Source organism: Styela clava, chromosome 9 (genome assembly GCF_964204865.1).
Source record: "Styela clava chromosome 9, kaStyClav1.hap1.2, whole genome shotgun sequence".
Classification (NCBI taxonomy): Eukaryota; Metazoa; Chordata; class Ascidiacea; order Stolidobranchia; family Styelidae; genus Styela; species Styela clava.
Window position 1 is genome coordinate 11,983,474 of NC_135258.1, and position 23,792 is coordinate 12,007,265.

The 23,792-nt window shown below is 35.5% G+C and overlaps 1 protein-coding gene and 2 non-coding genes across 3 annotated transcripts; 2 read left to right on the forward strand and 1 right to left on the reverse strand.

Moving 5' to 3' along the window:
- Positions 1 to 47: 47 nt before the first annotated feature.
- On the reverse strand, positions 48 to 8,286 carry LOC120339277 (uncharacterized). The gene is made up of 5 exons (XM_039407368.2): positions 8,178 to 8,286; positions 7,224 to 7,295; positions 5,840 to 5,928; positions 3,549 to 3,635; positions 48 to 372 (listed from the first exon to the last, which is right to left on the reverse strand). Exons 1-5 carry the CDS (start codon positions 8,284 to 8,286, stop codon positions 325 to 327), a joined length of 405 nt encoding a protein of 134 aa, XP_039263302.2. The 3' UTR covers positions 48 to 324.
- Positions 8,287 to 22,218: 13,932 nt separating this feature from the next.
- On the forward strand, positions 22,219 to 22,411 carry LOC120340261 (U2 spliceosomal RNA). Its single transcript, XR_005569310.2, has one exon. It is a non-coding gene; the product is annotated as a U2 spliceosomal RNA (small nuclear RNA).
- A 620-nt stretch (positions 22,412 to 23,031) lies between these two features.
- Positions 23,032 to 23,224, forward strand: LOC120340243 (U2 spliceosomal RNA). Its single transcript, XR_005569293.2, has one exon. It is a non-coding gene; the product is annotated as a U2 spliceosomal RNA (small nuclear RNA).
- The last annotated feature ends 568 nt before the right edge of the window (positions 23,225 to 23,792 follow it).

The window sequence follows — 23,792 nt, forward strand, 5'->3', positions numbered from 1 at the left end:
TCACTCTTAATTCCATTCATTTAGTGACAAATTGGAAACAGTTAAAGTCATTTCAATTTTTATTGAATATTTTCATTAAATTCCACAAACCAAAAAACCTCAACATTGTTTGAATCTCAATTTAATGCGTTATGTATGGAATGTCATATAAACTTGACGGATATCTTTATGCGTGTAGATATGCAACATAATAAAATATAGTCAATTAGGGTACATTTGACTTCTTTTCTTCTCTGTGTTGGTCTGTATGCTCTGACTGCAAGGATACAGGAGTACAAAAGTAGGGCATAGACTACTTATACTTTGTTCTATAGATGTATTTCTTCACAATGTTTCACAAACTCTTTTTTGAAACGCAATAAACAGTTCAACCTGTTACAGAATAAAATTTGTGGAAGTATGAATAAAGACCTTTATACCAATAAGTAAAAGAATAGACAATAGGTATAGCTGTATATAATATGAAATAACAAAACAATGTTTGTTTTTTCACGTCCTTCCATCGTTTCCTGGCTTGTGCAAACTGTTACTTAAAAGCGTTTCACTTGTCATTTCCACCGTTTCCTGCTTCAAACAGATGTTACTTATAAAACAATTGCACTTTCAACCAATTATAACCAATTTTCCCCCTTTTTGACCGAAATATAAATACCATTGACAGCTTTATTTGGGGCAAAAAATTGAACTTTGACCCACAAAATTTGTGATTTCGCTCAACCAGCAAGTAGGCTTGTGGGTATATATGACCTTTAAAAGAATGTAGCTAGAAATGCGTATTTGTAATTGGCGAGAAGCGTTAAACGAGATTTTCTACTCTCAAAATTGTTTAACCAACCTTGCCAATGGACAAAACCACAGACTAAAGGTTACGAAATGACACTAAAAATGGTCGATATGTTTCAATTCCCTACGCGGTACTGACCACACATATTTATAAAGGATGAAACCCCTTCATTTTCATCATTTTAATGTATATGGTGACAGCGGGGCATCTGGGAGTGAGAAATATATATATATATAGAATTTGAAGGCGTCTGAACTGATGGCGTTATGCACTCATTTAAAAATGTATGTGGCGAGTAAATACATGCGATAACTTAAGAAAATTGAGCAGAAAAATATAATTAACTACAACATAAACAGACCCCTTTCTCTTTTTTGAACTCTTGAATTGCACCCGTTGAATCTTACCGATTTTCAAATCATTTTAGGGTTTGCATATTATCTTCTACCATTTATGAAAAATGTTTGTAAAAATCTTCAGACATTTTTGGTAGAATTACGCCACCACATCTTGATCTACTGAGAAGAAATGAGAGCTTAAAATATTCCCTATACTTTATACCGATAGTCGAATATTTTCATGAAAGATCGGCAGTATTCCAGTATTCAAATAATTCACCTCAATTTTTAGGTAGAATGGGATTGGTTTTGAAATATTAACCTAATTAGCAAGCAATTTTATCAAATCAGCAAATCCATTATTTTTCAAATGTGACAGTTTACTATACGACCGAGATAGCATGCCAAAATAGGTTGTAACAGACGTGGGCTGCAACGTTGGTATCTAAGGCATGTCAAATAGAATGTGGAAACGCTCACAAAATATAATATGAATGAGTATTATGAAAATTTTTCTGTATCGGAAAAAAGTCTTGTGATTTTATTGTTAAAAAAATATTCATTCATCAAGCCAACATTGGCGTTGCCACTGAGCTTGTCAGAAATTACCCGATCGACACCCACTCCGACTTCCTATGGAAATCTCCACATGTTAATTTCAAAGGGGGATTTACACAAAATTATAATATATATACGGTATAGTAGAGTCCGCAATACCTCAGAAATTCTTATTTTACAACTAGAAAAAATGCTGGAAAAAATGATCAGAACTGTCAACGATGATTTTTTGTTCAGAGAGGTTCGCAAATAAAATCATATATTGATACTATACAACACTATACAATACAAATAACACCATTTCTATTGCTGTACTGACAATGCGTACAACTGCGGCAAGTTGAAGGGAGAATACAGCCTAATGACCTTTTACATGATCATATTTAATAATAATCGAAACTTGATTTAACTGACGTACGTATTCAGTATTCGAAAAAATTGGGCGAAGCAGCATACAGCAAAACCCTCAACTTACCCTCATTATTCTAACAACCGACTATAGATAGGCATCTGGCTCATGAAGACAGGACGAGGACATAGTGTTTGGCAAGATTAGGACCACTGGTTCAACCATATTTATATAAATATATCCAATGTGAGTTCTATATTTTGCCAAGAACCATTCCTCGTTTGATGGTTCCTTCAACTTTGGAGTGTATAAAAATAGGTGACCGTACATTTGAACCCATGTACATTTGAACCCATGCGTATATCCACGGGTTCAATCTATATGCGGGTGCTAAAACCCATGGGTTAGGGTTAGTGTGGGTTTAACTATCCGTGGAACAAAAAAAATTTCATAGGTGCAATAGCATACAGGTGCAATTGTCATGGGTTCAAATGTACGTGGGTTCAAATGTAATGGAACCATAAAAATAGTATATATATCATTACCCATGCTGAAATAAGATGTAAACTGGTGATCACTGGCAGCTTTCTACTTGGCACAGACCCATAATTGATTTTTTGTACATCACAGGCACCGCTGAGCAAACTGCAAATATATCAATAATGTGCTAGTGCCAAACGGAACGCTACTAATATGATATGATTGAGTTGATGTGCTGTAAAAGAAAACTACTCTAACCGATAACCAAAGGTTTTACAGCTGTTCTCAATCAGAATACATCTTTGTTTGCCAGAGAGCTCGGAGCACTAGACATTAAATAAGTTGTTCTCACAAAAGATAGTTTTCAATAAAATCTGATATATATTTCAAAAATTTGCATATTCTGCTCGGAAATACTAAAAAAAAATTGTGCACCCACCGTGAACAAATTATTCTTTTATATTTTTTTTACCAATGTTATCCAGCACAATGAGATCATTTTCGAATCCATACCGCCCTGCAAAGAATTCGATAGCACATTCGGTAACCTGGTATAGAAAAATCAATCTTCCTTCACTTATCTCGCCCTGACCTTATTTCGAAATCTATAACATTCACCAATCTAAGATATTCTTCTCTATTGTTTGCTGCATATTGTACGACAAATCTCTAATCTCTGCTTGGCTGTTTAATGTTAATTGCAATAGGTGGTAGGCAGGAGAGAGCACACATCCTTCCCTGTTTATATAATTCTTTGTTCACGTCAACATTGCATGCATGTACGCAAATCCACCTCTAGAACAGGGAAACCATACCGGTGACGCACAGTGAAATAGAATATTACCGACATAGGCAAACTAGAGAGCGATATTACGGCTGTTCGTACAGGTGACTGGAAAACCTGATGAAACTATTGTTATATGTATTTTAGGTGAGATGCCTAATGCTTATCATACACCGTGGATATTGTATGTTATAACTCAAGCCTACCTGCGGCCGTATATGCAATTTATAATAGTAATAGTGCTTTTGTAATTACCAAATACCTGCAGCATCGCATGTAATATTTTCCTCTTCCGCATTCGCACTTCCTCGTCCATTGATGACCCCGATTGATATGGGTTGACTAAATAGGGGTAAACAAATTATGTCACTTGATTCAAAAAGTATAAGTATAAAATTATTCAAGCACCGATATGTAAAGCCTAGTGTGTATTTATTAGAAGCTCAGATTTAATAACAATTAAACACAGAATCTTCAAACATCACAATACTTTGATTTTTGCGAAGCATGGCAAAACAAAAGGCACAAATTTATTATTTCAATTGAGCTTATACAGTATATATACACCACCGAATGCGCACTGTCAAAATGTTGCGTAATATAAAATTTCAATGCACCAATATATTCAAATAAAGATCGTTAATATATATCAGAGAGGAGATTTTGATTATATGATTGTAGCGTCTCAATAAAAACTTATTTGAATGCATTTTATCAACGTGGCATCAATAGAGGTCGACAATATGATGCCACGGTATTTTATTTGTTATTCGACGGCAATATTGGCCTCACCTCGTACCTTAATTGTTCCAGAATAATTTGTTACAAAGTCATAACACGATTTGATACTATTACATCATTCGAATGTGAATTATTCCTTATACAAAAATTTATATGAGATAAATATACAATTTTTCGCTAATATTTTAAAATAAATTGACAAATACACCTGTTAAATTTTGAATATTGGTTTATATGTATTTATATATGTACACTTTCAAACGGTTTTACACTACTATTATAACACTGGTGGGATACAGGAAGATCAAAGAAATTTTGTCACCTCTACCGGTATCTATATATCAATATATAAACCGAAAAATCTTTGAATCATAGTGTATAACTTAATCATGAAATGCAATCATAACATTTACCGTTTCAGTCACGAGTGTTCCCTGCTACTTTTTACGGCCTATCATCGAATAGCGTGAATCTTGATGTAAAAATTCAATGGGAACATAACAAAACAATCTCCGAAAGTGCGACGGATGCAACGCTTCCGTATATATTCAAAAATCTGAATCACTTTAGCGTTAACCAGTCGGTGAGAAATGGATCTCGATATCATTGTATTATTGGATAAGTGAGAAGCATACTATGTTCTATATTTCATTCATTACTTATTCCATTTTTTGTTAAATTCATACATAACATGCCGCGATAAGAGACATGCAAGATTTAATACTGGTTGTCTGATATCAAACGAAGATTTTGAACGTTTAAATTTACCGCCCCTACCCTTTTAATTTAACTTTTTTCAAAAGTTAACATCGGCTTCAAAATGAACTGTTTTTGGATAATATTTTTGAGTTTAGTAAATGAAACGTAACAATTTTCAATTGCATCAGAATAGCAGACGACAATCTCGCACCGAATCGATCGTGTCTCGGGAGGAATCGACTAAATCACGTTCAAATGTCGGCCATTTTGTTTTCCTGTCTTTCAACGTAATATGTCGCAAAACTTGAGTTTTTTGTCAGTCCAAAATCACAAATATGTTCGAAATATTGACAAAAATAGGAACATATCACTAGCCTAAAGCAAAAAATATTGAAATTTGCCAAAGTTACGCAATCTTGTGGCACCGATTCACTAATGACGATGCCAGATTTGACAAAGCGGATTCGCCAGAATTGTCCCTTTGTATCGCATTTGCCAAAATTGGATAATAATGGAATATATTTAAAGTGCAACATATATTATGACTTGATTGTTGACAAAAACGAGGTGATTTAATTTATTAAATGGACCTGAAAATGCCCATTTGCTCAATGATAACCTCCTCCCACATATATTATAAAAATGTCACCAGAACGCAGTTCCGGTATTCTATAGCCCACGCAATGTCGGTATGAAAATGGTTTGCGTTGTTTAAAGGCATGAGCAAATAATGCAAATTTCAAAACACATAGCTGAGATTAGTAATTCAGGGTACAAAAATTTGCATTGAATTTGGTATACCATAAAATCTCTTCCAATAAAGCCGATTTCATAATCTACAAATCAGTATGTCGCTGTGTCCGTTCGCTGTTGTGCATGTGCTTACAACAACAGAAACAGCCTAAACGTTATAAAATTTCGAAGAAATATACATGACAGAGTCTAATTCAAAACTACAAAATACATATTCTGAACCTCATATTTCATTATGCAATCGGCAATAATTTATTTGATCATACTACAGTTTAGTACAAGCCATCAAAAAATCAAGTCATTAGGCTATTATGGTATTTTTTTTTCCTAAAATTCACTCAAAGCATACTCACAGTTCTTGTTAATTTGACAAAGCACGAGCCCAACTTCGGTTCTTTTAAATGGTCTTGACGATCTTCACTTCTGCCTCTCGTGATATATTCTATACAGATTAGAATAAACGCTTTTAAAAATTTCTAATGCCATTGCCAGCGTATGGTAAGTTTTAACTACCGATGCCGGAAAACGATGCATTGCGTGTGTGAAATAGTATCTGCGTATGAATTGCATAACAGTTCTTCCTCTTCCTTCATCAAACTCACAAAATGTGGAATAAAAAGCTTTGGGCTATTCGAGCTATTGCTATTACCAAATGTCGGCTGTTTCTTTCCCTTTATTTTAATTACTATGCACACTGCTGCTGCATCGGTACTTCGCATCGAGCAAATGCAGCTGGGATTAGATGGGACGAGAAGACCGCGACAGAAGGGTTGCAATCGACAACATTAATAATTGAAGACCCAATATTGTGTTTCAGGGGAGGCTACTTTTTTCAATTTGAGCGAAAGCCGTGAGACCCCATCTGGACCTTTGCGGAGGCGCACAGCTGTTGGTCACTCTCTAACGAAGCGAATAATATATTCATTTTATTGTAAAGTTTGCGATCGGTGGGCATCATTAACCTTTACTCGACATATGCTTTATGTGATGTCTAGGAAATATACGGGTGGTGGGAAAGGGGTTATAACTACACTTTGATCGATAAGCACGTTGCATAGGGACGTCGCACGCGCAGCGAAAATATTCGACGTGGAAAATCGACCCGGGTCGCGATTGTCCTCAGAGAAGCTGAAATAAATTGCATTTAAACAACCTAATAGACTGCTGTATGGATTGTAAACTGGACATGTACGTTTAGCGACATATTTTAATTAAATCGAACGAGTGACTCAACTGCACTAACGCCTCGCCTTATGTTGCGATTGTCTTGGAGACATTCTTTTATTTAATCGTTACGAAGCGTATTTCGCGAACAAGCTTGGCCCACTAAATAAAGTTGTATCATGTTTGTTCGAATATCAATTAATCAGATAAAACTTACAGCGCAAATGAATTATTTTTTGTGACAGAACCGTCCAAAGAATTGATGAAATTTAAACAAAAATCTTTTTCTGGTGCGCCGGTCGAAATGAAACCACGGATTATAAAATTATTTGACATATACGGAAATGCACATTAATTACTCAGTTCCCTTGTGTATTAAACTGAAAATTCATATTTGCGGATTTAAATTTGAAGACGGACTTGAATTTTATGCTCGGTTATTACGCATCAAAGCCAAAATTCATAAGAAAGAATAATCACAAAGAAGCGATAAAATATTTAAAGTCATTTCGACATGATAGAAACCCCCTTTTTACAATATTTTTTTTTATGTCAATACAAAAATTTACTTACTTCGTATGGAGCATTCGCATTTTCCGATCGAGTCTTCACATGAGGTGAGTAAGGTAGAGGTGAACCTGGTAACTGATGTTGGATCGAAGATTTACAAAGACTTATATATCTCAGAGATAAGTGCATGATATGTGTTTAGTACACAAATTATACATCAATGACACGTGCCCTAATTGGACATTCGGAGGATTATCTCGATTTTTGTCTCTTTAAGTAGGGATTTTTATGAAGATAAAGTCCTCAAAGAAAGCCCGGCGTAAAGATCCATATAAGAGATATTAGAAGCTTCACAATATTTAATTGAAGGGTCAATTATACGTCGCACTTATCTAGGGATCACAATTATCTTGCAAAATAAACATATTTAGTAGGATTTGTTAATTGAAACGTAGAGTAGTTGAGACCCACATACCTATTTTCCACGTCAAACTAAAATGCAAATTATATTTTGAAAAGAATAAATTATATCGTTAGTTTCATAATTACAGTTTTAAAATGACGGCTTCCGCTGCGCTTTTCCGCTGACCAATCGAAACACAAATATTTCTACATATGAATATTTTTATACATACATGCGAAACTATGAAAAAGGTCTTGGAAATTTTGCATATGTTATCTTTTTATGAAGGAATCTTAAATATCATATTAAAACTATGTTCATTGATTTTTGTTTAAATATAATTAATATTAGTTGTTTTCTCACTGCCTGGTTCCAAACAAACCTACATGCAAAAGGATGACTCGTAGATATGGTGTCTTGACTGAGGGAATTGGTCAACTGCTGTATCAAATTTTCTCAAATGCTGTGAAAGAAAATTGTTCCTTCAATTGTTAATTCTTCTTCGTGTGATTAGATAGAATACGCTCTTCTGACAATAACTTATTTTATAATTTTTCGAGAGCAAATCAAGTAAATTTATCATTCTCAAACATATAAATTATATAAGTATTTACCCCAAGACCACAACCTAACACAGCGTGGTGAAACTACGCTAGGCTGCTTTGCCGCAAAAAAAGACATGGCTGCTGCAAATTTCTGATCAAAGGTCGTCCAATCCGTCATTCTCCTCCGTTCATCTTTTAGTAAATTCTTGTGCAAGAGAAAGAGTGAAAATGTAAGATATATTTGCGCTTTTCTTTTCAATTCTCTGTAAAATGAAACCTGAATCGGAAAGAGGAATAGAGCTAGTCAGAACGAAAATAAAGGGCTACGTCATAAAAAACGAAAACAATATATGGATCTCCCAAACCACTTCTTATATAATGTATCAATCAAGGTTTATTTCAAGCCCGGACAATCATGACTATAGAAAAATTTGATATTCGTACGCTCTCCCACTCTCATGCATATTTCATGGGCTCCTATTCTGATTTGGGGCTCCGCAACATGTCGCCCCCATTTTCCATGCATTTAAAACGAACTTGCTGCGATGCTGAGCGCCATATATCGTTTCGCAATCCGGCTGTTGCATCCGAATGTATCTTTTTCATAAGTACCATGGTGAGTGCAGTAGCACGAAATTTCAATACACGCAGTAAAGAGTATGGGCGGATATACAGCGTTTTAAATAAATTCATCTGTATACTGCATTGAGGCCTGCCAGAAAGATTGGCCATGACACATGAATAAATATACTGAAATCAGATGTTATCATATATACACATGCACAACAGTAAGCAGTAGTAATGAAAGCGCCATAGCGATGATCTTTTCAAAGTTATCATTGTAATGATATGTATTTTTATAATGATAATTTTAAAAACCTAGAAGTGCACGCAACAAAAAGAATGCGTTGAAATATGTCGAAAGAAACTTAAATATATGCGCATTACGTCGAAAGAGTTCTTTGGTATTTTTAAAAATATGTCAATATTCTGGATATTTATATACAATTGAAATATAAACACGAGTCGATCGGTTTTGTGTTAACTAGTATAACTTTTGTGTTTGCTAGTATAACTAGGTATAGATAGGTGAGTGCAACTTTTGAATTCACAAAGCTAAAAGCTCAATTTTGGCGGCGAGGGCTTTTTATATCACCCATTAACAAAATTCTTACAGTAACACAAAACCAAGGTCAGTTGATGTAAAAATTTAGTTACAAATTGAAAATTTTCTCCACACTTAGTGTATGGGTTACAAAACATTTTTACGAGTTCAAAGGGATGGGTGATTTCTTATCGTGTTTTTCTATTTATCATTAGATTAGTGTTTTATCAAATATCGAACAAATAATCACAAATCTCCACTATATATAGATGACGACTTTGGGTGTTTTTGGAATATATTACAAAAACTACAAACATCATTTATTGCTGATAGTTCAAATTCCAGTGAATGGCACGAAAAAATTCGCTGATTCAATTCATTCGACTAATTAAAGAAGAGTTTGAAAGACAGTGAATTCTTCCAGTGCCATATTCCGGAACGTGAATGTAATAGTAGATGTTTTCAGTAATTAAACATAACAAATGTTCAAATTTCATTTGATGATTCTAGCATCAAATTGCTCATTATGAATTATATTGAATATTATAATGGATATTTATATATAAATTCATTTTGTCTTCCTTGTTATGCTTATAATAGTTTTCAACAAACATATCTGCATTCCTGAAACTATCGGAATAAGACGCCAGTCCGAATACAGTCACTCACGAAACTAATTTTAGGGAATAGTCTTTGAACAACACTTGAAAAACAATTGAAATTTAACTTGTGGGCGCAATCATAATCATTGCTGCACATACACCCAAATGTTTCATGTCAAAAGTTTACTCATACTCAGCTATTGTATACGCAAATTTAAAAATATTTTTATACATGTTTTGTGGTCTATTCGATCGCACACATACTCAATGATTTAAAATAAACAATATTATCTTGCAATAATCTCTGAAGAATCTTAAGACGGATTATTATATCTGATAATTACAAAAAGATGATAATTTGAAATGTTATAATGGAAAATGGAAGATTACTTCAAGTATCTCTTTATACAAATTGATAATTTCGTATCCCAATTATTTTTCAAAGTTACGTTGAAAAAAAGGCACTCGCGAGAATTAAGAGTACAATACAGTATTTTCGTGGTAGAGTTTGTCAGACAGGTTTAACAATTAATTTTGAAAATTCCAGAATATTTTTGATCGAAAAAATGAATGACAGAAAATACTTTTATGCGTTCTGAGAATATTCCTGTCGGGATGTATTATTTTAAGATGCGCTGAATTCGTAAATACTAACTTTCGTATAAATTTTGTAATATTCACGTAAGAAATAATAAATTGAAATCAAATACCGTATAATTAAAACAGAATTGAAGTCAGTTTTAAAATTAGAATTAAAGATCGAAACAACGAAAATTTTTTTGGTAACTTAGACTTTATATATAATTGAGTCCCGGACCTTCCAAGATATTGCACACATTTAAAATACTCCAGCTTGTACTTGAATTAAATCTCATACTGCAGTATTGAAACGATTGCCAGAGTACGAGTTATAAAAATTTATATATAATAAAGTTGTGGCCTAGAATATCTGAGAGTTTCATTTTGCCGTGTGACCGGAAATGACAATTATTAAGCAGATATAACGTGTCACTGCTTAGAATTATAATCACCATAGTGAATATATATATTTTGCGGTACAACATACTTGTGAAATACTCACTAGAATCCATATTGTTTGATCGCCAATTGATCAGTTCGTTAGCAGACAGTCCTGAGTGCACGAACCCAGATAGTTTTAATGCGCTTCAATATTCACGGAAGTACTTTTTGTTCCATTGTGTGCCCGGATTCATAGAGTACAATCACGTCCGCCTGCATTATGAATGAATAGACTTTAAAGACCTTAATAGAATACTAACAATGCAAAGCATTACATTATAGTTTACAATTTAGCGAGTTATACGAAATAACTTTGATTGTGTCGCTGTGCCATAACATCGAATTTCAAATGCAAGATTGAAATAATTGTAAAAACAATTTATTTGAATTGAGTTTGAACAGGTAGGGTCATTCTGAATTACGTATAGCATATACGAGTAATAATACCTAGGGATAAGTGATTGCATGCATTGGCAATGATCAATTTGGCACTCTATGTTTAAAGATAGATAGATTCATGACCTTCCACCTTAAAAATAACCATTTGTCGGTACATCGAAGAATTCGAACATGTCAGCAAGTTTTTTCCAATGTTAGATGTAATTTCAAGGTCTTTTTCCTATATGACGCTGTGCAGATTTTTTGGCGTCTTACAAAAGGCGTTTTGTACCATATAAAGTTGACACATGTCTAACTATGTCTCAAGCTATTAGTATTGGTCAAAATTCTATTCTAGTTGAAATTAATTGCTATTTCTCGTGGCGACTCTTCTATATTAATAATAATAATATATTTTGAATAATCCTCTTACCAGACACACACGCCACATTCACTTGGCCAAGCAATCAAACTTGGAATCTGTCTCGGTCTACTTCGAACTAACATCACCAAGAATCCGTTGTTTCCAGTACCCGGCAGTGGTGCTGCGAAGGATAGAATGTATTATGCGTTATACTGTTATGCAGGTAGGTGGGTCGTCATCTCGGTCGGCAAGTCATCTCTAATTCCGGTTTACTTCCGGCTGATTTTTTGTGACTGAGCTGTAGGTAGGCCTCGCTTGATTTGCTCAATAAAACGAGCAGTTTCCTGCTTATAAAGCCATTTAACCAAACGAGAAGGCCAAAGCAGTTTGCTCGCTTAACACAGGCGTTAGTCACGGTATCATGTAAGGTAGAACACAACCACGCAATGTTTATACATATCGTTACCTTAAACACAAAACAGATGTCAGAATGTAAAAGACAAAAATGAAAATCATATGCACGGATTCGGTTAACCCTATTGACACTTTTTAAATGCGAGTTGACCGGATATATACTAAGTTATTATATATACATACAATCGTTGAGGTCAGTGGGTGCCTTAATAAGTTTAATTTCACTTGATTTCAACAAATGTTGATATTTTGAGAGTCCAACGTAGTTGGCATAAATGTATTACAGAACGAGGGTAAAAATCACATATTTATCATCCATTTACACCAAATCACAAACGAGATGTCGCTGGTAAAATATTATAATCGCAAGCGTTAGTCGTCAATACCTCCAAATTGAATGACACGAGACACATACTTTCCAACCATTTGAAAGATTATTCTCTCTTTTCCACGTTCATGTTACAAAACTATAGGTAATAATATTCTATACATACCTTTAACATTTTCAGTCTGTCCAATGTGCATATATTCTCATTGGTCTGTCGTATAGAATTACTGTGGCAAAAATATTGGCAGTTACAATCTGACTGCCAATCAAACGAAAGAGTTAAAAAATAATTTTATCTGATATTTTTTCTTGAGTGACAATATCTACAGGAAGTGACGACGTAGTTAATGGAGGCCTGGTGGGCGTTTGAAAACAGCACACTTCTATGAAAGAAAATACTACCTCTGTCAATGTATAGGTTATAATACCAGCGGACTCTGTTGAAAATCAATTTTTTTGAATGATTGACAACACATAAGCACAATGTCCAAAAGCCTGATTTATGCGTCCAATGCGCCAGGCCAAAAGCATTATATACCGGTATATGTTTTCTAAATGAAACAAAATCTGAGAATACTCCATTGAGATTCATTATTTTAATGGAAAGCAAAAGTGGAATTTTGTTTTATCCAGTTGATATTTGATGGGGAATTGGATACAATTACATGTTCGAAACCATACGATTGGTTTAGTTCAGTATAAGAATGCTATTTTGGTAACATGGTTTACTGGTTACATTCTCTTTCATGTTGCAAAATTTCCTCAAACCTATTGTTGTCAAAACCGAGAATATAGGCTTGCTGTTATGCGAGCATCACCTAGTGGCTCGAGAAAAGCTGCTGCCACCAACCTTCATCCAGCTCTTTTTGTTTCAGACCAATTCTTGACCATGGGAATAAGGTAGCAGTTACAGTGGTGTAGGCCTATATTTGAGACGTTAAGTCAATTGACGTAGCGGAAATTGCAAATATAGAAAGCTGACGAAGCTGTCTTTCCTGACTTGACCGAACAGGGAATACCTTAAAAATCTGGACTTCATTGTACTCTAAACAGCATTGTGCAGTCCACAGGAAAGAACATTCAATATCAATTTGGTCTATGCATTCACCTTGCTTTCTAACTTAATATACAATCTGATACGGCTAATATTAATTTTAACTTGCTCATTATCACTGAATTTGACCGCGAATGTAAATATTGCTCGCAACTGAAGTTAACAGACTGCTAACAAGCAAAGTAGTCACAGGTCTACGTAGAGAAAGATGTTTTAAATAACTACATAAGTCAAACTAGAACTCAGCAAAACGCAAAACACCATTTGTCGTTGTGAATATTGTAGCTTATAATGTTTGAACGCCCATAAAAGTATTATAGTGAAATTTGTGTTCGCCGTTACCGGCATGTCTAATTTATATCGGTGTTTTGGTTGGCGTTTATCTGATCATGTCCGAATGACTATTGAAACATACCATTTTGCACATATTATACGGTATTTTTGCTTGGGGTCGTGTAGTAAAATCTAGAAATCGATTTGGCATATTTTACTATCTGTGGCGTTAAATTTTACGAACTGCTAAACAAACGACGAGCCAATGTGTGATAATCGCGGATATCGCTATTTGGCACGACGATTTGGACGATTTTAAGTAAGTAAAATATGTGCAAGCTTTTTCGTAATATTTTTTTAATACGCAAGCATGATTCTATCATTCCATACATCTTCGGTAACACATACAAGTATTAACCCCCACACAACGTCGCTAGTGTACGATATATACTTATTCATAACGTAATGGCGATTCAAACTGAGGCTTGACCCCAAAAAGACTTAAAGCAAATGACAGTCAAAAACTCAGATGTTGTGTGATAATGTAGAAAGGTAAGTTACACATGTCAACAATTTTGACCGTTATCATTCAATAATTTTGTACTCATTATCAATCTGATTGTGGCTAAATATTGGTCACCCCTGAAAATAGTCTGACTACATATTTGAGGAAGAAGTGGTATTCACTGCACAGTTTCTACAAGAATAATTCCCTTATCATTTCGATATAAGCTTCCGGGACGTTATAATCGCATATGGTCCAGAATGAAATAAATAAATAACAATACCTCAAAAAAGATAAAATTTGACTTCCCGTGGCTTTCTTAATATTCTCTCTGCGAGTGTATGCTACATTGTAGCATATACAAAGCATCTTCGTGTTAGACTAAAACCTCGTACCTAACTCGTCTCTCAGATATGCTTTTATCAAACCACTGGCTATAAGTGAATTTCATTTATTATCTCTCTTATCAATTAGCCCTCAGTTTCAAGATTAGGGCGTTTTTATTATATGACAATATTTAAAATGATCCCGAAAATATATAAAAAAAAAGTAGGATATAGCTCAGATTCTATTTTTAGTTAATTTATTCTTATTTCCCTTTATCGTTCTCCGTCCGCGTAAGAGTCACTGTTCTATTTTGTATGACATCCTAGTCGTTCGCATATACCTTTAGAATGATTCAAAATAGAATTTGAACTAAGGATTGTTGGATGATGACGACTTAACGGTAATTTTCAAACGATGCTTATGTACCATGAATAAATTGAATGTCCAACCTGTAATTTTCTCCGTTTCGGTATCCAGGCACAGAGAATTTGATAGTTAAGGATTTACTAATAAACAGGGAAACTATGGAATGCGCACCAGACATGAATGGACGCGATATGTTTCTAATATAACCATCGCTTATGTTATATCGGGGTCCCAAACACTATTGTACGCAGACACAATGGGTTGCCCTAGCGGTGTACCTTACAAAAATGCCGGGTTTTGTGTAAATGTACTACAAATTCGTATTTTTTTGTTACTTGGGGGAAAAACACTGAAATAAGACTTTTTCATGCGTGGTTCATAAATGATTCGTAACTTGAAAGAATACTTCATACTCGATTGAATTAATTATTTTTCTTTAAAAATGACGTTAAGACGGTTACATATTTTGTACTAACAAATGCGATCATTAAACATCAGAGTTACAGAGCATAGCAACTATGTATTCACCGCTTTGTTTTCATGTATATATCAGCGACCTTCGAACCGATAAACGGGTATCGAACTGATGGTGATAATTAAATCACAACCACATATCTAGATCTGGCGAAAATATTTTTGATGCCATGAAAATATGTTTCCAGTCCGTTGTATACAGGGTGTCTCAAAAGTAAGTATACACTTTTAATTTCGATTTGCTTTTCAGGTACTCATCATAGAGCGTTCATTTCTACAGAAAACATAGTATGGATAAGTAGTAAAATTTAGGTAATGTTTGCATTTAGGTGCAAAATTGCTGTTTGGCAAAAAGCATGGTAATCAGTGAGGCAAACTCAGCGCCTCGTTAAAGAGAATTTGGAATTAATTCGGCTCTGAATGTTTTCCTCAGAGCGTCCGCTCATTGGTCTTCCTGACCTTTGTGCATCAATTACAGATCTAAGTTTACGATGAATTGCATAAATTGTCCGTCGTGTAGGAGCCGAATTAATTCCATATTCTCTGTTAAAGTGCCGCTGAACTTGCCTAACTGATTTATATGCTTCTTGCCAAACAGCAATTTTGCACCTCATTCCTTGGATTAATCTCCTTGTCATTGTGTGGGTTGATGAAAAATCCAAACAATACCTAAATTTTACTACTTGTCCATACTATGTTTTCTGAAGAAATGAACGCTCTATGGTGAGCACCTGAAAAGCAAATCAAAATTAAAAGTGTATACTTATTTTTGAGACACTCTGTAGTGTGTAGTCTGTATTGTAATGAAGAAAAATCACGTAACCTGAAAATAATTTAAGCATAATGGGGTATGTCATGTTTTTAAATAAAAATCGTGTGTGAATAACGTACATTTTATGTATAGAACTACCGACATGTAAATAACGTACATTTTATGTATAGAACCACTGACATTTGTTAGGATTTTGACAGGTTGGTACGTTTCTAATACAGTGCCATGTTCTCCCAGGCAGATTTTATCGGAGGACTATGTGTCGAAACGTGACGCCATTCTCATAATGCTTTTTATATCTTCACTCTGAAAAATGTTATAGGTAAGCATGTACTAAGAACTAGGTTTGTTCGAAATACCCAAAAATTGGTTCGTTTGACATTACCCCAAAATTTTACAGGTGGATATTGGCATCGGGATTAATTGCATGATTTGTAACTCATGTCGCCAACATAGCCGAACCAACCAATTTGGGCAACCCTAAAATGCGGGAAACGGGAACTACGGGAAATGCACTAAAATGCGGGAACTGCGGGAACGACGGGAAATTGCAAAAACTAAAATGCGGGAACTACGGGAATGACGGGAACTACGGGAAATTTCACTAAAAAGCGGGAAATTTCACAAAAAGCGGGAATGACGGGAAATCGTTTTAAGGTACGGGAAATATTCATTTTGGGGTATGTTTAGGGGAAATTATTCTAGAAAACGAAAGCAATGGTTAATATACGCTTGGGGGTGTATGTACGTGAAAATTTATCTAAAATGCGGGAACGACGGCAAATCGCGTTAAAGTACGGGAAATACTCATTTCAGTGTATGTTTAGAAGAAATTGCACTAGAAAATGGAAGCAACGGGAAATATACGCTTGGGTTGTGTGGATACGGAAATTTCACTAATAGATTCTAATAATATTCGGATTCGGATAATATGTATTCGGATAATATGTATGTTAGTACAATTACCCCGTACATGCACACTCAAGTATAAACGGCACTCCGAAAGTATGTGCAACAAGATGACACACAACCTGATCTCTAACCTGGTATACATACTATGTTCAGGTTGTGCGTCATCTTGTTGCACATACTTCGGGAGCGCCGTATAAACTTGCCGTTGCTTTTGCTATTCAATGCAAAATTACCCCACACATACTCTAAAATACATATTTCCCATACCCTAAAGCAAATTACCGTCATTCCCGTCTTTTGTGAAATTTCCCGTAGTTCCCGCAATTTCAAATTGACAAATTCCCGTCGTTCCCGCAGTTCCCGCTTTTTAGTGCATTTCCCGTAGTTCCCGTCGTTCCCGTTTCCCGCATTTTAGGGTTGCCCAACCAATTTGGCAAATTTCAAGAGTTTTGAATGCTGATGTCTAGACGTAGACACTAGTTGCTGCAATTTCGTTAGCTGCAGTTTATTTATCTGCTGAACCAAGTTCAGCGAACATGAGTGATTTTTTTGGTTAAAAAGCCTGAAGTACACATTAACGATCACAAAATTGAGTTTGATTTAAAGGCAGCTATTTCTTTTAGCTTTTTCTGATAATCTGGCGTCGCACAAACAACAACAACACAACAACAAAGTGTGGGAACCGCTGGCTCAACTAATAAACAGTCTCTGTGCAGTGAAACCAGAATTACATGTATTACGCAATAGAGGACGTTGTGATACCAACACAGTTGCACACTCTATTTTAGTCAACGGCCACATTTGGTCATGCAGCCTGTTAAAGTGTTTCGAAATCGGTAGATTTTGAACCCCAGGGTTAACAGGGTAATATTTATCAATCTGACAAGTCTAAAAATAGATTTTCAGCATCGATGAGTACCCCGCAGGGTTCGATTGAGACCATGATGGGCTGCATTCGATATTTTTGAAGAGCATGATTCTTATGGCGTTAAACATTGCCAGCGGTATATCACTGATTTGTTGAAACTCATGCCAAAATTAGACCTGACATAATATAGATACGACGATAGGCCATTGTACGTATACAAATTATAAGTATAAGTATAAGTTTATTTTATATAATATATATATATTGATTTGGAAGGAAACAATAAAGGAACTCAAGTTAAAATTACAGTGAATGAATATAATTTATATGAATGGCTTTGCAGTTGGAGGTTTTGGATTTATGTGAATGCATCTAAAACTGAAAAATAGCACGCAAAAGCACGAAGACGAGACCATGTTTACAACCGGGCTGGAATTCTGTCTGAGTGATTACATAAATTTCAAATGTTGCTTCATTGTTGAGCAGTCGTAATTGCCGATTGGTCATTCTCACGGAAACCAGAGTTTCGAGGAAACACTCGTATTAGCAGGGTCAATGAATGCCAGTGATGCTGTCGCACTTCATGTCAACAAAAATTTGCCACGTGCTCAACCCAGATCTATAGGATTGACACGGTCCGCCTAGTAAGGCTATTAACAAATTCGTAGTCAGCCCAAAACTAATTTGGGTTGGGGCCAATTTTTTTTGTATATGACGTAACACGACGCTTACTCGTGCATTTTGCTCCGAACAAGGCTAAATAAAATCGGTCGTGTACAAGCAGAGGATACGAACACTGCAATGACTGCCAGAATTTCCAATCAACATGGAAAGTTTTTATGGAGAGTATGCAGCGAGTAGTCATTGGACCTCATCGCGGTTTTAACTTAAATCAAATGTAATTATTTACATTGCACACCCATATTATGCTGCAAGGGATTTATCGTTTATAACACCTGTGCAAGGATCCCCTACTCCAGTCCTAACTTTTATAACTATGAGCAGGGAGCAAGGGAAAACAACTTGCTAATGATATTGTATTTAAATTAGCAGGCCAGAATGTTTCATAAACAAGATTTTAATAAGAATTCCCCATGTGCGTAAAAAGCTTCTTTGTAAGCGTCCCTGTCGTGCGCTGTTTAATTTTAATAACTGCTTGTGATGAACCCCCGCTGTGCAATATATGCAGAACAACAAATTGTTTATTCGGTTGATTTAGGTCAGTTCGGTAGTGAATCTGACTAGTACATTATGTTCAATTGTTTACGCCTTATTTGGCAACGGACTATCTGTACCAATATCAGTTGCCTTGTCATTCAAGTACAAGATAGATAGACTATATTATATTGAACATGGAATAATTTGGCGCGCTTGTAAACCTGTCGTTGTCGCAAATGTGTATTCAGATAGTTGTTAGGTCTGTGCTGTTCGTTTGGTACCGGAATGACAGTAGGCCTATGTTTAAAATTACAGTTATGCATGTATGTACCGTACCTACCGTAGATTCAGAACCGTACCATGGTTACATTCCTTGTCGTTATTACAAATATAATAGGACATCATAATCTTATAGTAGCGGTACTAACGGTTAGTTTTAGAATAAGCAGGCATTTTATATGTATGTATGTATGTTTATTTGCTTCAAAAATGTAACAATATCTGCATAATAATTGAACAGTAAAACAGAGACGGGATACATACATTTGTATTGAAACTGATCAGATTAGACCACCATGTAGTTGAGCTGAGATACGGTACCGGTAAGTCATGTAAGTTGTATCATTCCGGTACTGATGGCCTCAATAATGGTTTCGTAAAATGTTTTATTATTCAATTTGTGCGCAAAGAGAAGCATGGTACCGGTACCGTATCCTGCTGTACTCAGTTTACCATAGCATCATAGATCAGTAGATGCAGATTTGCAGGCGCGAAGCCAGGATTTTTAATGGGGTGAAAATTGTGTGTCGTTTAAAGCGAAACACCGTTGCGTGCAGCTCGCGTCCCTTTGCAGACGCCGTTCGGAGAATATTATGCATGTTCTATTTCAAACATATATACTCATCGTCGACCATTAATCCGTAATCGGCAATAACCATGTCGCATTGTTCGCTCTTCGTTCTTTCATAAATGTGCTAGCTATTTGACGGGAGAAACAAATGTAACCGTATTTAGAAATAAAACGATAACAATCGTGAAAATTAATTTTAAGAGAGGCCTACAACTTGCGGATGTCAGTGGCATCATCGATACCTTTAATTAACAAGTCGATACCTTTGGAATTCATCGATAGTGGCATTATAATCGTACACATAAAACATACACAAATGTAGCATCGATTAAACGTGAATCAAATGTAAACTACTACTTGTTGTAATTTATTGTTAATCTAGTCAAATTTTTATCGTCATTCAATAAGATATTCACATGCGCCGTGATAGTGAGCGAAATCGAATATTTTTGGGAATCGGATAATTCGAATATTGTTAACGAATACCGATAACGAGTATTGTCGATACTCCTTTAGAAAATTACTAGAAGACTTAAAACTCTGTAACAACGCGGCATAATCGCTGATCCTTTTTTTCGCCGCGATCGTTTCGAAAGTTTCGATGTTGGTAAGATATTATGAGCGTGTTCGGAAATTTCGCGGCAGGAAATTTCGCCGTAGGAAATCTCGCTGCGAGAAACTTCGCCTCATGGGATTAGGGTTAGGTTATGCTCTTGAATAGCAAATGTTTTTTAAATAAAAAGGTACTTCAAAAACCTAACTGTTTTTATCACAAATACTGTGAGTTCACATCGGCGACAGGTGTTGAAGACGACTATTAATGGTGGACAAAAAAAAAATAATTTTAAAAATACCCATTCAAAATGGCATGTGGTTTGGGCGCCAAGAGGGGTTAAGAAGTGAATTCACAACACAAATTAATTTGAATGTGATTTTTAGCGGATTTGTTCTTCCACGTCACAGTTTGTAAATTACGGACCCAATTTTAAGCGTACAATATTATCATTACTGAACTCGGGATGCGGATATTTATAAAGATGATAGTTGATTTTTCAAGCTTTTACATTTCGATTGTGTCTGTGTTATTTTCGTATAAATAATAATAAATGATATAAATTTAAATCGACAGCATTTCATCTTGGTGAAAATAATATTTTCCCTTGAAATCTCGGGAAATTTTCATAGAATACATTATTATCTTTATCTAATTTGACGTTTCTGAAGTTACAAAACGGAGTTGATGCGCTTCGTGCAACATTGGGAATTGAAAAGATACGATAGGCACAGAAAGAAAACAAAAAACCCAATAACGCAAAGATTTCTCACATTTATCATTTCTGTCTGTTAGCGATAATCGTAGGTGATTCTCACGGAATTCAAGCTATTGTTTTAGCGACGGCGATGCGTAATGTCATATCTCAATTACTATGAAGATAAGCGTCATTATCAGAGCCAACTAAAAGAAATAACGTATCCTAAGCGCAATTAAAAGTCTCTTGGTGTTGCGTTAAGGTATTTCCGCACAAAATATTGTAATCTTGACAACGAAATGACAATGCGCTTACTCTAAAACGGCAATGTGGTTTGTTTTTCTTCAGGCATAAGGTAGAACACTCCTATAAAGAATATTTTCAGAAGAGCTGGGAGTTGGGACGCCCGATGGCTATGCACTTAGATATGGGCCCAAGTTTAGAAACACGGTTGCCCTCAATGCATTTGTGTGTGGCAGCTGTACCATATTGTAGTTTTTTATTTAAACTAGTTATTCATATTTTCGTAGTTTTTTCCCCATAAATATATCTTGTCCAATGCTGCTTAAATCAATTCATGTGGTACCTTGTATGCTCTTTACTCCCATCTACGGTAGTGAAAGGGTCAAAAGGTCATATTGTGTCAGCTGTGACTGTCTCCTCATTCTTATTTCTTTTACAACAATTGTACAAGATGTTAAACAGATTATTTATGATAATATAGACTATAATGTGTGTAAATATAGGTAATTACAAATTTTAGAACATTGGTGTAGTATGGTTGAAAAATGAAGAGAGGTATGGTGCAGCAGGAAAGTCGCATGAGGAGTTGTACATATTAGCCAATCATGTATAGGTAAAATTACGGATTGGGGATTAATATTTAGTCTCAGAAGTACATTGGGATGACAGAACCATTTTCTAGTAATTCAATTATTCACTGATTGAGGAAATTTATGCAATATGGGCTAATACTTGCTTACCAAATTATTTTTTTTCTGAGAAAAAAGAAAGTCGTAATATAAACTGAGCCACCACAAATGTAAGGTTTGTTGGTCCAGCCAAGCTATGACACTGGACACCAATCTTTATCGCTTCTCGGCCTTTTGGCTAAGATCAAGTGTAGTATCTGTTCTTTTCAGATTAATACCTGAAATGTGGGGTACTCCCCCACTCTTGTATTAATTTGATTTTTGTACCTCAGGGTTTGGTTTTGTGGCTTGCCACACCACTCCCACGGGTTGTCCTGTTATTGCAGTACCTCCAGGTTCGGCCCACTCTCCACATCGTGGAGATTCTTTCATACAATAAATAGGTAATTAGAAGTAGAAGGGCTTTCAGGACGGCTGAAGCTACAACCGGACGTCGGTTAGCCAGTCCAGCAGTCTTTCCGCACTTGATTATTTATCGCGGAGATCCTTTCATACAATAAATAGGTAATTAGCAATAGAAGGACTTTGAGGACGGTTGAAGCAATAACCGGACATCGGTTAGCCAGTCCAGCAGTCTTTTCGCACTTGATTATCCTTGCATAGGATTCCGACTTGCAAACCTACGCAGGGTAATCAGAGGTGTGGTGGCGAGATCATTCCTAATGCTTAGCATTGCTTTCAGAATACATGGATATATTTGGAATAGCAACTTAGTCGTTTTAAATCAGAGAATTGAGGAATAACTGACAGCCAAACAATATCTGTCATAGATAGATATTACACTTGCAATTACAATAATAACATTGTTTTCAAAGTATAGAATAGAATGTCTCACCGGACAGAAATGCTGTAGGCTAGTATTTTTACCACAATGAAAAAAGATCAGTTTGGTGGTTTTGTTACAGCCACCATAACTTTAAGATCAGAAGATTAGTTCAGTCAAATAGAGTGAGGGCCTGAGAGCAGATGGTGTCGCTTATCGGCCTTTTGGCCAAGATCAAGTGTAGTATCTGTTCTTTTCAGAATAATACCTGAAATGTTGGGTACTCCCTCACTCTTGTATTAATTTGAATTTTGCACCTCAGGGTTAGGCGTTGTGGCTTGCCACACCACTCCCCCGGGTTGTCCTGTTATTGCAGTACCTCCAGGTTAGGCCCGCTCTCCACATTGTGAAGATCCTACTGTCCTATGCAATAATGTTAGTTAAACAGAAGTGTAGTTGTAAGAAGGGTATGTGTAAAATTGCGGGTCCGAGTTTTACAGATGGCAGCTTCTTCTTGTGCATATTTACTTATTTTAAACGCCCTGAACCTCTCCATTGCAGTTTTTTTTTCAAAATGTATTCAATGAAAACCATTATTGGTATTATGCTGTGTACAAGTTTCACTGACCAATGACTATGACGCTTGTTTAAAATTATAGTGGCATTGAATTCACAATTTGAAATTCGTATTACAAGACTCATCGCTTTATATTATAGGCTATATGAATGTTTTGAGTCTTGGAGCTATTTCTGTATTTTGTAGATTTTCTTTTCTAGAGTTAGAATGTTGAATTGAATTGGTTTTAAATTTCAGTATAATCTGAATATACGTTGAAGTTTGCAGTGTTGTTTATAATTGAATATCAAGATGAGCTCATTGCAGCATTGTAGGGCAGTATGGTAATGCAAAGTCAGAATGTAGGTCCTGATGGTTACTTATCTAAACTAGATACCGTATGTAATGTCCAC